The 17,172-nt window shown below is 42.0% G+C and overlaps 1 protein-coding gene across 1 annotated transcript; it reads left to right on the top strand.

The window, feature by feature from the left end:
• The first annotated feature begins 1,108 nt into the window (after positions 1-1,108).
• cacng7b (calcium channel, voltage-dependent, gamma subunit 7b) lies at positions 1,109-15,289 on the top strand. The gene is made up of 6 exons (XM_005731987.1): positions 1,109-1,227; positions 6,125-6,320; positions 6,621-6,707; positions 7,603-7,743; positions 10,454-10,599; positions 13,341-15,289. The coding sequence occupies exons 2-6, from the start codon at positions 6,125-6,127 to the stop codon at positions 13,794-13,796; spliced, it is 1,026 nt and encodes a 341-aa protein (XP_005732044.1). The 5' UTR covers positions 1,109-1,227; the 3' UTR covers positions 13,797-15,289.
• The last annotated feature ends 1,883 nt before the right edge of the window (positions 15,290-17,172 follow it).

The following is a 17,172-nucleotide window of genomic DNA, read 5'->3' as shown; positions in this document are numbered from 1 at the left end:
ATCATTCCCCTCCTTCGCCACTGCCTCCTCTGCTTCTATCTCTATCCTTCGTCGCTCCTATCGCGCCTCAGTCTCTTATTCTCGCCCCCCTTAATCTCTCACTCTCGTTCTCGCTCGTGCCCTGAGGTCAGAGTGTGCTGTAGACTATTGATATCGTTGCTAAAAATATATGAATCCTCCACCAGCCAGCTAAAAATAGAGTAAGGGACACAGACCACAGGAGACAAAGAAGGAGGGGACAGGAGGAGAACGTGAAGGAGAGGTTACTACACGTTTTTCTGATATTCATCAGTACTGTGGGGTTGAATGAAAGTCCTTATTCAGTCGTTAGTTATCTACTGTGCGATACTGAGGGTAGGTAATCTATCGTTTGTGTTTATTTTCAAAACTCCACACAGCAAATGTGTGAAATTTGGAGTTTTTCACCCTTTCCATCCCTAAAGATACTCACTAATGAGTCCTCAACTTTTTTCTTTCAGCTTCTCTTGGCTGGAAAACGTTATATTTATTATATAGTGATATATAATATTGTATCTTACTGTTCATCGTGTGAGAAAATTATTGCAAAGTTTACCACATGGATGTTATTTATTCCCTTAAAATCATTTTAAAAGATGCGACATCAAGTAATTTATAGAAACTGTATGCTCATGGCAGCTTCTGTGAAGGTTGCTGGGACAGTTTCAAAGAGTTTTAAAGAGTGAGTACAAAAGCAAGTATTTTAAAAAAAAGCCTATATTATTTTCTTTAAATGTGACAACACACCCAGAAAAATTGATGTTAAAAAGGATGAGTGAGTATTACTATACAACAGTTTATACAGTGAAGTGCGATATGACATCACTCCACTCCACCTCTCTCTCTCACACACACATACTCACATATACTCTCTCTCTTTCTCTCTCACTCTCTCTCCCTTCGACACTTTTACCCCCCTGCTCCCGCTACAGTATGTCTCTTTGGTAACCAAAGTAGCTTCCTGAACCGATCCACCGCAGTGCCTGGGACAGACGGAGTGAAAGAGAGAGTGAGGAATTTTAGAGGATGGGTAAGGGGGCTTAAGGGAAAACACACAGAGGAGAGAAGAAGACAGGGAGAGAGAGAGAGAGTAAGGAGGAAAGGGGGAAAAGGAGAGAAGAGAGTGAGAGGAGAGACAAAACCCCAGCAAGCCTCCCTGGTGTGAGGTTTCTTGGCTTACTGACGTGTGCGCACGACTCTCGTGGCACGGTGAGTATTTCCCCCTCTCATTGAATACCTGCATTTATGCGTCTTTTCGTAGGAATTATAATCATGACTCCCCGTTTTGTTTCGTCTTTTTAACCCGACTTAAAATGTACGTGCCTGTGTGACAGCTGTGAAAAAGAGCTGAATTCATAAGTCGTGTTAGCGTAAAGATAGCCGCTCGTGCTCCAGTGAGAGCGCACGCGAGGTGGTGGTGGGGGGCAAAAAATGTTCTTACCTGACAGCTAAGTCGTTGAGCAGCTCTATTTATTTTACCCATTCCGGTTTTTCAACGTGAGTCGCTCACATGTTCCCTGCTCTGTGTTTATCATCTCAAAACTCCGCGTGTGAGTGCGTGTGACAGCTGCGGGGGTGGGGGGCTAAACAAACCCGTATAGATGCTCGTGTGACTGCCTCACTCAGTACTAGGGTGTTCTTTTGCGGGTACGTGAGAGTATAGTGGCAGTGTTTATCTATCCGCTTTGCACCGTGAAAAAAAGAGAAAGAAATGATGCGAGTGGATTGTCAGAGTGTGTCTGCGCAGAAACCACGAGCAAAACCTTCTACTGAGTCATGGTATCCACGTTTAGTTCCCGTGAAGTCTTTTATTTCCTAATGAGTGGTTTCATTGATTTCTCCAGGGCTGACAACCAGTGCACACCTTTTAATTCGGGGTACGCGCACTCCCGTCGTGCGCGTCCATGTCGAGTACTCCTTCCATTTTTTGGGCCAAGGTCTTTTCTCGTGTTAACCTATATCTTCTCGATACACTCCTTCTGTGCCTGTCTTTAAAAGATCTCTCCACACGTAGTTCGTCCCCATCTTCTCTTCTTTCTGCTGCTTTTGCTTTCGTTTTATTTAAGCTGGGTTGTTTCTTTCACATCCTGTCCTCTTTTCCATCACTGCCTCTTTCTTTCTTGGTGTCTCTTTCCTGAGAGGCTTACAGGTGATGTCAGTCTGCAGATTGTGACAGATTGGAGTGAATTAAACCTTTTGTCCCCCTTGTGGCTCCTATCTAACCAATTCAATTGGCTCATTGCTTTCAGGATGAAGGAGCTGAGGGGCTGTGTCAGAGCACTAAAATGGGATTGTTATCACAAATCTAACAGGAAACTGATTTTTTTTTCTCCTTTGCTCTTTTTTTCAAACTCAAACCCAATCTTAAGTCTGAGTGCTTATTTCTTCAAAAGCCACAGCAGCCCTTTAGAAGATTTCTGGCACAATAAATCAGTGCTTTTAATTTTTAATCCCAATCTCTTACGAGCCAGCAGGTCGTATTTTTGTTGTTGTTCTTGGATTTCAGTGTGTTTCTATGACTTTGTGCTCAAAAACAGGGTGCTGTCCGTGGTGCTGAACAAGTCTGAAAACAGGGTGCTGTCCATGGTGCTGAACAAGCCTAGGAGAGCAACTCGGGCACATCAACTCGTTTGTGCAATTTTGCAACTCCACTTTGATTCACACTCGTTTCTGACCACTCTGGCATTTCCTCCAACAAGTTGGGAAGTGTGATTATTTCTTCGTGAGCCCACTCCTCTGTGCCCTCTGATCTTATCTTTATACCTCATCGGTCTATCCCTCCAATCATGCTGTGTCATTTCACGGAGTTTTTGAGTTCACGGTGACCCTGCCTTGAACTCTTTAACTTAAACTTTTCAGCACCAGTCGACTGTTACTGTGGCAGCGGGAGCTGAAATTGGCCTGCCGTGTGATTTAGACCCCCCAGTTAAATAAGGAAAGTTAAGACCAGGGCAGCAGGAAACTCATGTGCAGCTTAAGCCCATGCAAATCCTCAGTTGTTCCCTTGTGTGGCAGATGACAGTGCCAATTTGTATCCTGCCCTTTATGTATCTTGTAAGTTTTCCTTTTAATCTCAGTGGCTTTCCATCTTTCATGTGTTTGTCTGACTGGACTTTTTGTGGTTGTGGTTCCTCACTTCTGTCTGCCCCATTAGTAATGCAATCCTTACTTCATCTGCTTCTTTCATCCTTTCAGATGCCCAAACTTGTCATTTCTCAGACTATTTCTCTAATGTGTACCCTCTACCATCACCCAGTTCTGTTCTTACACATCATTATTGTGCCTAGCGCACAAAAGAAACTCTATTCATCCCTGCTGCTGCATAGAAACCGAGGGAACTTAGTGGTCACATCTCCCACAATGGGTGTCCAGATAAGACGAGACCAGGCTTGATCTTTAAGAGTTTGTTCCCCAGTAGACTACTTTTTTTTGTAACCAGACTTCTCAAAGACTCAAAGGTTTGTCATACAAAGAGAGAGCAGAATAATAAAGTGGTTCTCATGTTTTAGTCATTATTTGACATTAAAGTTTCTGTTGTCACAGCCGTCGGAGGTGCACGATAAATGGCCCACGCTGTTAAATTAATTTGCGACCCTGAGCGTTACTTTTTTAAGTCATTATTTTATGCAGTTGTATTGTCGTATGTTTAATAGGTGTGAATAATTGATTTGCAGTTTCTGTGCAGCAAAAAGGGGGTCAGGATTTACAGGGGGTGATGCAAGAAACTGGAGATTTTTATTAATGACCGTGAAACAGTGTAGTGTGAGTTCAAATAAGAGCTCAGAGCAGCAGTGATATGCTGAGGAAAGGCTCAAGCGCACATTTTTCAAACCTTAAAGCAACGTGTTACATCAGCTGAAGAACATGGATGATTCCACTCCCGTCCTCTACTGAAAGAACAAGAGGTTGAAGCTTGAGTTGTTGTTTAAAGAAGTTCTTTTGCTTTCTTTCCAAGCTCCTTAGATTGCCATGACCTGGATGACTGAGAACCTACCCAAATGAGTTGCTACATGTTTACCAAAATTAGATGGTGTAAGGGCGAAAAAGGGGCAGCACGGTGGCACGGTGGTTAGCACTGTTGCCGCACCGCAAGAAGGTCCTGAGTTCAATTCCACCATCAGGCCGGGGTCTTTCTGTGTGGAGTTTGCATGTTCTCCCAGTGTCTGCGTGGGTTCCCTCCGGGTACTCCGGCTTCCTCCCACCGTCCAAAGACATGCAGTTTGTGGGGATAGGTTCATTGGATAATCCAAATTGCCACTAGGTGTGAATGGTTGTCTGTCCTTGTGTGTTAGCCCTGCGACAGACTGGCGACCTGTCAGGGTGTACCCCGCCTCTCGCCCTATGACAGCTGGGATTGGCTCCAGCACCCCCTGCGACCCTGAAAAGGATAAGCGGAAGCGAATGGATGGATGGATGGTAAGGGTGAAAAACCATCCCTGGTGTGGTGAAAATCGACTCTGGTCTCAAGCAAGCTAAGGGTTATATTTTAAAGTGGCTACTTAATTCTAGAGCGCAATGGTTAGCACTGTTGCCTCACAGCAAGAAGGTACTGGGTTCAAATCCACCATCTGGGCCAGGGCCTTTCTGTGTGGAGTTTGCATGTTCTCTCTGGCTTCCTTCCACAGTTCAAAAGCATGCAGTTAGTGGGGTTGGGTTAATTAGTGATTATAAATAGGTGGAATGGTTTTCTGTGACCTGTCCAGGGTGTACCCTGCCTCTCCCACAATGGCAGCCCCACGACACTGAATTGGATAAGCAGAAGAGGATGGATGGATGGATGGATTACTTATTCTACCTATAGCCCACAGTTTCGATGAACACAGCCCTGAAAAATGATGTTTCCTTAGTAAGCACTAGGACACTAAAGTAGTTTTTAGTGGCTTATGTCAGATTGCAGTGCTTATTTAATGCTTCTATTACACTGTCAGGTTTTATTTATTTCACCTTAATTGCTGCACACACTGCAAGAATGTGAAAACCACAAACTAAAAAAGTGTGCAGCTGCTGATAAATGCAAGTCATTCCAGACACGTCTCCAGCATCTAAGTGATTTCAAATGTTGACAGTTGGACCTAATTAGGCGTCTAAAGCTAGAGAAACATATTTTTCTAAGGAGTGTTAAGAATGTTTAAAGATTATATGATCATACATAGGGAAATGTGTAAAGAAATGCAAACACCATGATTAATCAGTGGGAGTGTCTGCAGGTGATCACCACACACTATGCAGCTCAAAAAACCTGTGTTAATAAGGTAAGGGAAAAACCAGGGTGAAGACCGTCTGGCAGACACTCACGTCTGCTCATTAGGCTCATTAAGCTCGTTAGGCATGTTGTGCATCATAGTACCTGAAAGCTGTTCTCTCTTCTCTTCCTTCATCTGGATTTAAAGAGATTTTTAGCAGGAAAAGCAAAGGGGGGCAAGTATAAGATTTTGAAAAGTGAAAGGAACGTCAGCCTGATGTCCTCCACTTTTGCAAACACTGCAGTGAATACAAATCAAAGGAAAATATTCAAACTCTCAGGCTGACAAGTCATCTTCATTATTGTAATAAACCTCACAATATAGCTATAACAATTTACAGTAAGCATCAGCCTTCTCTGTGTTTCGCATGCCTCCATTACTTATGAAGCTGATGACACTGAACAAGGTTCCAAATTAAGCAGAGGCTACACAGACACAGAAACTCTTGAATCTATACAGACAGCATGTTCAAGTCTTTCCCGGTCAACCAGAATTAAGTCACAGAAAGACCATGTGTGAGTCACGTAAGACCTCAACTCTCCTTCCTAATCTGTGTATCTGTTTTTCTGCTTCTTTTTTTTTTTAGTCCTTTCATAATTTTATTTGTGAATTCATCATTCGTTTTGTTGGCTCCTCTCTAACCTTAAACAGGATTGGTTGCCAGTGAATGTGTCACTAACTCTTCTTTAGCAATAACAAGGCAGGACAGGAGGATAGCCTGTAGCTCTTTTTCCCCATGTGAGCGTGTCACATGTCTGTCTCAGAGTTTCCCGTCTCTAATGACCTCCCCTTAGTGAGCCCTTCCATATCTACCTATATTTCTGTCTGTGGTTTTGATGTGCCTCTCTCATCCTGCCTTCCAGATGAGTACGTGTAGCAGCCGTGCGTTAACCATCCTGTCCACAGTGTTCGGCGCCTGCGGACTGTTGCTGGTCGGGGTGGCTGTGTCCACGGACTATTGGCTCATAATGGTGGAGGGAATCATCCTACAGCAGAACCAGAGCCAGGAGGTGAAGATGGCGCTCCATTCAGGCCTCTGGAGAGTTTGCTTTGTGGCTGGTAGGAAGATACAGCACATGTATATACATATATGCAAAGAATGACTGAATTCATATTTGATCATCACGCAGTGACAAACACACAGAAAGAGCAGCAGAGTGAGAGAGCAGAAATCAGAGAAAAGACAGCTAGCAACCTTCCGGCCTTTGGAATCATAGCTGTCACAAAACATGATCGTTACCTGTGAGCAGGACTGCAGAGACCCACATGCTCTTTTGATTTTAGTGTGTTTCTTCATGCACCACTGACTTTGATCCTTGACCAACCCCAACATTTTCCACCTTTTGTGGTTGCTCACAGGATCAGAAAATGGGAGATGTGTTGCGTCAGAGTATTTCACCGAGCCCGATATAGAGATCACCACTGAAAACACTGCGAACATCCTGAGTGAGTAAAACAAAGCAGCGGCATTACACTTCATCTACTGTGTGAGAGCCTGCGGCGGTGTCCCCCTGCTGACTGTTTGAGGGTACTGATGTTTGAGTGCAGCAGTTCATCAGTGTTAAAATTCATCAGCAGGTTCTGTAAGTTGACAAGTTTGAGAAAAAGAAATCCAAAGATGTTGAATTTAGAAAAATTATTCATCCAGTGATTCAAAGGTTTTATTTTTTCATGGTAAAGACTTTGCATGAGGTATAATATGTTTTGTGTTAAACCCTTCAGATTGCAGTAGATTTAACTCCATAATCTATTAGATATTCCACTACAAATTTTATTTATATAGCACGTATTAAGTGTAGGACTGTGTTAATAAAAAGGTTTTGAGTCTGTTTTTGAATGTACGCACAGACAATGTATCCACACTAACTGAAAGCACCCTGTGTGGACTGAGATCTGACTCTGAAAACGTAAAACATTTGAGCCTGGTGACCTCAGTGGTCTGTCTGGGTTGTAGAGAGTGAGTGATTATATTTTTGTATATCTGCAATTGCTGTAATGCCATTTATTTATATATTGTTGTCAGAAGTCAGAAAGAAGAAAGTTACAAGGAATTAGAGGGGGGGAAATGACAAATTCCTGTTGTCTCCAAGTAGAAATGTTTGTGTTTTACAAGTTTTATAGGACTTTCCTCGTAGACGTGACCCCATTGTAAAAAAAAAAAAAGTTTATTCAATTCATGCTCAATTCATCTAGGATGAGACATAAGTCTTATGAAACATGCAAGACATAAAAAATGATGTCATTTAACTCTTTTAAGGCCAAGATTATCATCTCCTCTCTCCCCAGTTTAAGGTCACATCCTAAAACGTGCATTTAACACTGTGACCTCTCCTTCCTCCAGAGATGGTGCGTACGGCCACGCCCTTCCCGATGGTGTCGCTGCTCTTTGTCTTCACTGCCTTCGTCATCAGTAACATCGGACACATCCGACCTCAGCGCACCATCCTGGCCTTTGTGTCCGGCATCTTCTTCATCCTCTCAGGTGGGACCCATTACTCATGTCCTGCTGTTACTGCTCCCTCACTCTGTGATTGATTACAGCGTCCTGGTGTGTCCTGTGTCACACATGCAGACACTCCATCACAGCTCTATTTCTGGTCTGTGATGCAGGTGTGGGGAGTGTCAATAGAAAAGGTCAATGGATTTGCTTTGAATGTTCCCGCTGGGTTTTTCATTTGACTTTGTCTCGTATAAACTTCATTAACTTGTTAATTAGGAGTAGCTCTTCCTCCATATTTTAGTGGCATATTTTTAAAAGAGTGTTAAAAAAAATTGCAAAAACCTTTGAATATTTCTTAAGCAGCTTAAGCAGGTTTTTCAGCAGCATTTTCTTCATTAGTGCAGCCGGTCTTGTTGAACAGCAGATGGCGGTAATGCTCCCGTTTCTGGTGCTCAGCCTGATCGTCAGTGGCCACATTGGAGCTTGTGTTCTCTGGCGGTTCTTTCTCCTAACACACACTTTTGAGGAGGAAGCATGACTGCAGAGCTCAGAGGGGTATCACGCAGAGTCTGATATGATGACTTCGACATGCCATTTCGGAGTATACGAGGTAATAAATGTTATGTAATGAAGGTTACATAATGTTTATAGCCTCTGCTGGAGTGTCACAGTGTTTTACTTTATGCCTTATTTTGATAATAGGGTGATAATAAGGTGCAAGTGTATCAAATTGCTTACATACTCTGCTGCACTAAGCCTCTCTGTGCCTTCCTCCTGCCTTCCCTACTACACACCCCTCTCAACCCTCCCTCCCCAGCCCCTCTCCTTCCTCCTATTCCTTTCCTCACCCCTTCATTCAAAGGATATTATTTCTGAGTCATTGTTGCTGCAGTGGTGTGTGCGGAAGGATGTTCCACTGGCATCTCTGACGCTGTAGTCTGGTAAATATTGTAGTTTGTATTGGCAGGCTGGGTGCAATGGCACCCTGTTCTGGTTAACATAACAGTATTCAGCGCAGGAAATAAAAAACAGCATGGGGCCACAGATGTTTAATCTTGGTTAGAGGCTCTCCCGCTCTCTCTGTTACTCGCTTTCCCTCCCTCTCTTTTTCTGTTTATCTCTTCCCCCAACAAACACACCGCAGATGAGCTGCACGCCTCCTTGCACCATTTACCTTCATGTTTGCTTCCCCTTTGTCTCACACTCAACACTTCTTCTTTTCCTGCCTCTGACTGTGCACGTGCCTGTGTGTTCCTTTGGATTTTCAGGCATTAACTCAGATAAAGATGTTCTTCTGCTGCAGGATTGACAGCAGCACGGTTTCTGCATTTCCCACGCGTTTCAAATTTAAGTCAACAACGAAACCAGGCCATTCACGTAGAGGGCATAAGCACTTGACAGCCCTGTAGTGCACTTGAATGTTGCGGTGAAATATTCATATTCGCTGCTTACAGCATGATGCTGTCTTTGAATATTGATTCTGTGATGTTGGCCATATGTTGCATCTCATAATTTTAACATAGCCAAAGTAAGGTGGAGGGCAGGTAAGTGTTCCTGGAAAAGAGAGGTTTAAATGTTGTATGGGATGCTTCTGGCTGATTCCAGATCATCCGTTCACGTTTGAAAGGCACTTCTGTTTCCAGTACAGTTAATATACTGAATTTTTCACTATAACATATTCAAGTTTTCACAGCATGCTGCATCAATTCTGACTGCATGACTTTAATTAGCATGCTATGTTAGAGGAGCAGAATTATTCTCTTTCTTTTGTTACATTTTAAGTGGGTTTTTTTCAGGGTTTCTTCTTCTTCTGCCTTAAGATAAATAGCAAGTAACTGTTAACTGTTTAATAAAGAGAAATATCCTTACATACTCCTAATCAGAAACAGCAGTCATTATTAGAGAACCTTATAATACTTAAATTATAATTTTCCTCCCAGTAATTCATTTTCCCACCTTTCATACCCTGACATGCTGCCAGTCTGTCTTAGTGAATTAAGTTATTAATTAAGTTGTGCTAACATAATAAGACATTTTTATAATGAAGATTTATTATTATGTATTTATTTATTTGCCTGATGAGGATATGAATGACATACAGTATGCCAGCATGTTCATTCATCCACTCATATATTAAAAAGAATGTGGCTTTCCTTGTAATGTGTTGCAATCCTCACATCATAAAAACTAAAGGATTTGAAACTTTTTTACAGGATTATGTTTGAGGTGGTTAAAGGTGTGTTAAGCACTTGGTTATAGAAACACTGGTGTTGTGGTTAAACCTGGAAAAACTCAAAGGTGGTGTGACAGGTTACGTTGATATATCCTGATATATCCTTTTTAAATCAAATTGTCACAAAAGTGCTTTTGAATCCTGAACCTAGTTACATGTTAACTGCATGTTAAAATCATTTGCCGCTGAAAGTAATCCACAGGGACACTACGCTCTATTTTATTTCTTTTTATTTTATTTTTTGCAAAAAGAATCTTATTTTTTAAAAAGACTGTTTTCATTGTAAAAGGAAAAATGTTCAAAGGTCTTTGTGAATAACTGATATGAAATTTCTCGTCTGTCTCTCTGGTGTCTTTTCCATTTCTCTATCAGCGTAAGTATTTTGAAAGCTAATTAGCTGGCGTGGCCCCTCCCCATCTTTCTCTTTCACTCTGCACACATTGGTGTGGCTGTCTGGATCACTTTTGTATGTGACTTTCTTTCTTACGCTCAGTGTCATTGTTAATGTGCTGTGTGCAGGTCTCAGTCTGGTGGTGGGGCTGGTGCTCTACATCTCCAGTATTAATGACGAGGTGATGAACCGTCCCAGAGAGCCTGAGCAGTTCTTCAATTACCACTACGGCTGGTCCTTTGCCTTCGCTGCCTCTTCCTTCTTACTCAAAGAGGTCAGTCGAGGCTCTGTGTGTGCTAGTTAGAAAATTTGGGAAAGAGCGTGAGAGGCCCTTTTCAGACATGAAAACGTGAGGCTGCTTCATCTTTTTGTTAAAGCACAGCATTTTGTCATTCAGACATGGTTCACTTATACAATATTTTCCTCACTGCTTCATTAAAATATTCCCACTGCATCAGGGGCATCTCCAGATTCCCATTCCTGTGTTAGGTGTCTGCCTCAGAGTATCAGAGTGTGCAAAAGCACTATATTGCCAAAAGTATTCACTCACCCATCCAAATCAATGAATTCAGGTGTTCTTTCCTTTGTACACCTGTGGCTACTTCCATGCCACCTTTACAAGTGCGAGCGTGAAATTTCCTCGTGGCTAACGGTCAGCTGTTAGTGGTTTTATAACAAAGTGGAAATGAGTGGGACTGACAGCATTTTAACTATGAAGTGATAAGCCACGTAAAATCACAAAGCAGGGTCAGCAGATGCTGATTCTTTTAGATTAGCTCGAGAACACTGCATAGAGAGCTTCATGGAATGGGTTTTTATGGACACCCAGCTGCATCCAAGTCTTACATCACCAACCACAAAGTAAAGCGTCACATGCAGCAGTGTAAAGCACGCTGTCACTGGACTATAGAGCAGTGGAGATGTGTTCTCTGGAGTGACGAATCTTCTCTTCTCCATCTGGCAATCTGATGGACGAGTCTGGGTTTGGCAGTTGCCAGGAGACCAGTAGTTTTTGAGTATAGGGGATTATGGGGGATTCTAGTGTGGGGTTGTTGTTCAGGTCTGGGCTCAGCCCCTTATTTCCAGTGATAGGAAATCTTAATGCTTCAGCATACAAAGACATTTTAGACAATTTCATGCTCCCAACATTGTGGGAACACTTTCGGAATGGTCCTGTTCCAACATGACTGAGCACCAGTGCATAAAGGAAGGTCCATAAAGACGTGGATTAGCCCTGACCTTAACCCGACAGAACATCTTTGGGATGAATTAGAAGGGAAACTTGAGCGAGGCCTTCTCATCCAACGTTAGTGTCTGATGTCACAAATGCCCTTCTGAAAGAATTGTCAAAAATTTCTGTAAACACACTCCTAAACCTTGTGGAAAGCATTCCCAGAAGAGAAGAAGCTGTTAGTGATTATTTCCAAACCTCGACCATTATCAGTTCTGTTGTTAGTAATATATTGTGTCTATATTACATATTGTGCTGGTGGTGCAGGGGTTAGGTCTGTCAGCCTCACAGCAGATGTTGGTTTGAATCTTGTGGTGGGCGGGGGACTCCCTGTGTGGAGTTTGCATGTCCTCCCTGTCTCTTCATTGGTTTCCTCATGCTACTACAGTTCTAAGATTCTGGATAAAGCAGATAAAGTGCTTAAGTTGCATTGATTAAAGCATTTTATGAACATGTGTTTAAAAGTGATTTGTACTCTAATGCACTGTAGAAATTTGGGTGGCTGTAGCTCAGGTGGTGAAGCAGGTTACCTAGTAATTGGAAGGTTGGTGGTTCAATTCCAATCTGCATGCCAACTATCGTTGGGCCAAATGCATCCATCAGAGTGTGAATGTTAGATAGAAAAATATTAAGAGCATTGAAAAAAGTGTATCAGAACACAACAGACTCGAAGATCACTTCTAACCAAATTTTCAACACAATCCTTATTTTTGAAAGACATTTATGTTTTCCCATAGTCTCTATGACTCCTTCTTATTGTGCCATTCCTCTTAAAAATATATATATCCTAGAAACACACCTACACTAATCAATTACGTTTGCTTCACATCTGTCGAAAAACATTGCCAGTATTGGCTGTTGTGAAGTATAACAACACTTTTGAACACAACAATTTAAAGTGTCCTATCAACACTTTGTTGTTGTTTCCACTAGTGTAACTAAGAGCAGGATCTCTGCAGCTGAGAGAAAGCTGCGATACACCGCTGGCACACAGGCTTCAAGAGAAAGACTTTTCTTGTCTCTTGTGGATTTAGAATAGCAAAAATGCATCATGCCAAATGTCCCCATGTTAGGAGTTTAACAGCTCACAAAGTAACAGAAGACACACGTGAAGTTGTAATATTGTGCCTGCTTTCCTGTAATGTGACTGGAGGTAGTTCAAACTTGTGCTGCTTAAAAATTGACAAGCCAGCATTAAGAAAAAGTGACCATGAAGCTGATGCTGTAATATATGAGAGATGTCTGACAGGGGCTATAGTGTGTGCTTGAGTGTCTGATTGCACACGTGCAACACAGTTTGTATGGTGCAGGTACTCCCTGCTGAGTGTGATGATCTGTATTCTGAAGGTAATGTGAGGTATTAGTGGTTATGATGCAGAACAGCAGGGTTTCCGTACAGCTGTGCTCATGTGTGAATTCGTGCATGGTGCAGTTTCACGTGAGTCCTCATCTTCACATATCCCTTCCTTCTCTCCTTCCTCCTCCCCGTCCTGCAGCTTCCTCTCTCCTGTCATCAGTGGCCCTGCTCTTAATGTGCTGCAGTGGCTGATTCAGTGTAAACTAACTGTCTCCTCTGATTTTTCCCTCGTCTTTTCTTTTCTCCGGACTCCTTGTTGGCTATTGTTTTACCTTTAAATTTATTTTATACATTCTTCTTCATGTCTCCTTTTATTAGTCATTTATAATCACATCCCACACACCTACTCGTTACTGTTTCTTTGAAATGTTGTCTCTGAACAAAATACGCACTGTCACATATAATCTAATCTCGCTCATCTCTTTAGGGGGCCGGTGTGATGTCAGTCTATCTGTTCATGAAACGTTATGCAGAAGAAGAGATGTACCGCCCCCACCCTGCGCTCTACCGCCCCCGCTTGTCTGAGAGCAGCGACTATAGCGGCCAGTTCCTCCAACCAGACTCCTCCTGGCCCCCACCAAAACGTGGACGCAGCACCTCTGAGGCCTCCAGCGACATCTCCATCCAGCTTAACCAGACTCCGCCAGCCCCATCAAAAAGCAACCTCCAAGCGGTTGGTCCGGGCAGCCCACCTTCTGGCTCTTCTTCCGTAGGAAGCTACCAGATGCCCCCACAGCCTACCGGTTATCCCTCCACACACACCCTGCCCAGGTCTCACTCCTCACATCCCCAGGGCCAGGCTCTTCCAATGGCCATGCCTCCATCACCCGTACCTCCCCCTCATTATCACACACACGTGCACATGAGCGCTTCCCCCTGTTAGGAATAAGGAGCTTCAGGAAGGAAAGTAGACTCTTCATAATCATGTACATTTATATGTGATGACAGTAAATGTTGAGCTTGAATTGCAGATCATGTCAGAGGAAGTGGAAGGAGACCAAATATATTTTCAAATGTTAGTTTTGGAGCAAATATGAACTGAGATCAAAGGCAGTTTTGGAGATTGAGCGGGAAGCTTTAACAAAAACTGTGGACTGAGAGAAACAAATAGGACAAAACATGGAAGAAGGGAGAAATAAATGGGAGGAAAAAGTGATTCCTAGAAAGACATAGAAGGTTAAGCTGAGTTACAGAGGAGATACCAGCGAGGGAGAGTGAGGCAGACAGAGCGTGGGGCTGCGGTATAATACGGAGATACTGCAGTGCTGCAGGAAATTTGTATGCACTTGGAAATGTACAATGCAAAACACTCTTCACAAAGAGAGAATGCACATAGCTTTTTTTTAACATACATATACTATGCCGATACATGAACTATGTACATTTTTACCAAATGGCAAATGCAGTTAAATATTCTATTGTCTTCTCTGAATTTAGTAAATCATCAATTCAGTTTCACAACTCACACTGTCAAGTTAGAGTGATCAATATCATGAATTAAAAATAGTTTTAAAAAGAAGTTAAGTAATGCTGAATTGAGAAAACTGTGTATGAATATTGTGTGAAAATTAAAAAAAACACAGAAATTGATGATACAATGAAACATCGTCAGGAGAAATCAACTTACTGTTTTACATCTTTGTATAAGATACAAATTTCTAACTTGCTGTATATAATTGCTCACGAGGGTGTCTGTTGTAAACTGTAAATGAAGCTTTGGCACAAATTACATCAATGAAAGGTCTGACTCATTCTGCTTTGGAGGAAGACTCTGCAACAGGCGCACCACAGTCAACAACACGCCCTCAGGATGCAGGCATGCTGGTTTGAAGGAGGAACCACCCAACAATGATACAGGCGGCTGATGCCCTCTACTGGCCACTGTCCTGCACTGACCCCGGTATCAGCCATGGGTCTGGTTCACTACTTTAATGCACTCTTCCTGCTTCCCTGACCTCAACTGTGTGTCTATGGCTGGTGCAGCACAGATGACAAAGTTACACTCATGTAAGGAATGTATGACGATGATGAGACGAGTGTTTGTGAACGATACAAATCAGGAGTGACACATAACTTTAAAGAATGATTAGAAAGATTTTAAAAGCTTTGTAGCTGTAAATGTCTATCTGGAAAAAGTCACAACTAAGTATTAATTGCATTTTTACTTGCTGCTTAACGAACAGCGGCACACACCATTAAAGGCAACATTTAATTTAACATTTTATTATTGCAGCTTGTTTGGCAGGCATTTGTGACAGCATTAGTACAAAGTTTTTAGAATATCTGAAATAATGTGAAAAACTAAAAAATATAACGTTGATCTCTTTCTGTGTGTTGATGAGTCTCTGAGTGATCCCTGTGTCTATGAAATGCCGACAAATGACGATTAAAAATTTGTTATAATTTTTCATTGCAGTTCCAGAGTTTTCAACATATTCAGCTTGCTCTCAGGCAGGGAACATAAAATCCTCACATAATGATGCAGATTTTTTTCAGTAATAATTAACATGATTTATAGATTTTAATAGTTGCAGATTAATTTTCTGTTAATAAACTACAGATAAACAGACTTCAGCATCTCTCTCTGGGATGGATTCACTGTACCAGCAGACATAGGAGGCTCTTCTGTAGGATGTTTGTAGCCACACATGATTATTTTGTGGTGGTTTTGAAATGTAGTGAGGTGCTTTCTCAGATGGTCTAGAACAGGGGTGTCCAAAATAAGGCCCGGGGGCCAGAATCTTCCCAGAAAAGAGTCCAGTTGTGAAGAAGGATGCACATTTTGGATTTTTAACTGTGCTTTCATAAGTTTTACAACTTTTCCTAATAGATAAACATTTAAGTGACAGAAACGTTTACACTTTTCCACTTACTAAAGAAATGTCTGTTTTGTTTTTTGTTTGTTTTTTACATTGGATCCACAGTAAAAAACAACAACAACAACAACAACAACTGTTTTATAATTACAGGACAGTGGGAAATGAGCTACTAGAACTTTTTCAGTAATTTTACACATTTATTTCTGACAATTTTAGCACAAAGAGTCATGCTGACTGATTTCTTTCATTTACTGCAGCATCATTTCTTTATCACGTAGAAGAATTGAGACACGTTGTTGAAAGTGCACTTCTTTTTCTTATATCAAGATAGCGATTAAAGGCATAGTTAAACTTCTTCACACTGACAGAAAGGGGTGTTTCACTGGTCCGGCCCATGATGTACAATGAGTTTGACATCCCTGCTCTAGAAGTTGAACGCTTGTTAAATGATGCAGTATCACAAAACCCAGAGCAAGGCAAGAAGAACCTGCACATCAGAAACATAATTCTTTCCTCTATAATAGACGCATTTGCTGTTTGTTTTAAGGTGCATCTCTCACAGCGAGACATCCCTATAATAATAGTGTATATGGGCTCATTATAAAGATCACTGTGATGCTGGAGAGAGGGAAACACACTGATGTCCTTCACTGCATGAGTGGGATGAAAATTATAGCTCACAGCTCACAAGTATAAAGTGAGATCATTGTGATGTCATGTTTCACCTACATGCAGGGTTATACACTCCCCTGCTTTTTCTTTAAGCACTTGCACACATTGGAATTGAGATGACACCCAGTGTACCTCCAGCTGTCTTTGTTGATTGTGCTGTTGCAGTTAAGGGGTCAAGTGCCTTGCTCAGGCACACCTCAACAGTAGCTGTTGAAGTTTTTTTCTCCAGTCAGTTAAAGTGTGCTTCACTAAATGACTTTGGAGCAGCTGAAAATAACTTTCCCTTTTAATTCTCAGAAGTATTTAATAATACTTTTATAACTCCTAAAGTCCTTTCATCTCTGCAACTCTTTGTTTTTCCATCTCTATCCCTAGCCTCATGATTCGTTTGCCTCATGATTATATAAAAGAGTGTAGCTGTGCTTGCTTCTGCGGAACAGCCTGATCTTCTTCCACATTACCAGCTTTCTAAAATAAAAAATGGGCAAAAGAATCCTTTTTTTAGTGTTTCAAAGACACTAATGCTGTCTAATCTGGTGCTATATGATGCAGGAGAAAGTCACTGCTTTTAAAAAGTTGGTCTCTGACACTCAATATTGTAGTCATGTGATTAGACATTGTCCTGGCTTCTGGCTGCTCTCTTTGATTGAGGGAACCTGCAAGTGGATGGATGCTGTACTGCAATGAATCACTGGGTGTTAACTAGACTCCCTCCTCAGTCATAGCACGCCAGCACAGCCTGAGGGCAACAATTGATCAGAGTGTTGT

Source organism: Pundamilia nyererei, unplaced genomic scaffold, assembly GCF_000239375.1.
Source record: "Pundamilia nyererei isolate P.nyererei 1_Seehausen unplaced genomic scaffold, PunNye1.0 scaffold00045, whole genome shotgun sequence".
Classification (NCBI taxonomy): Eukaryota; Metazoa; Chordata; class Actinopteri; order Cichliformes; family Cichlidae; genus Pundamilia; species Pundamilia nyererei.
This window is presented reverse-complemented; position numbering and strand designations above follow the sequence as displayed.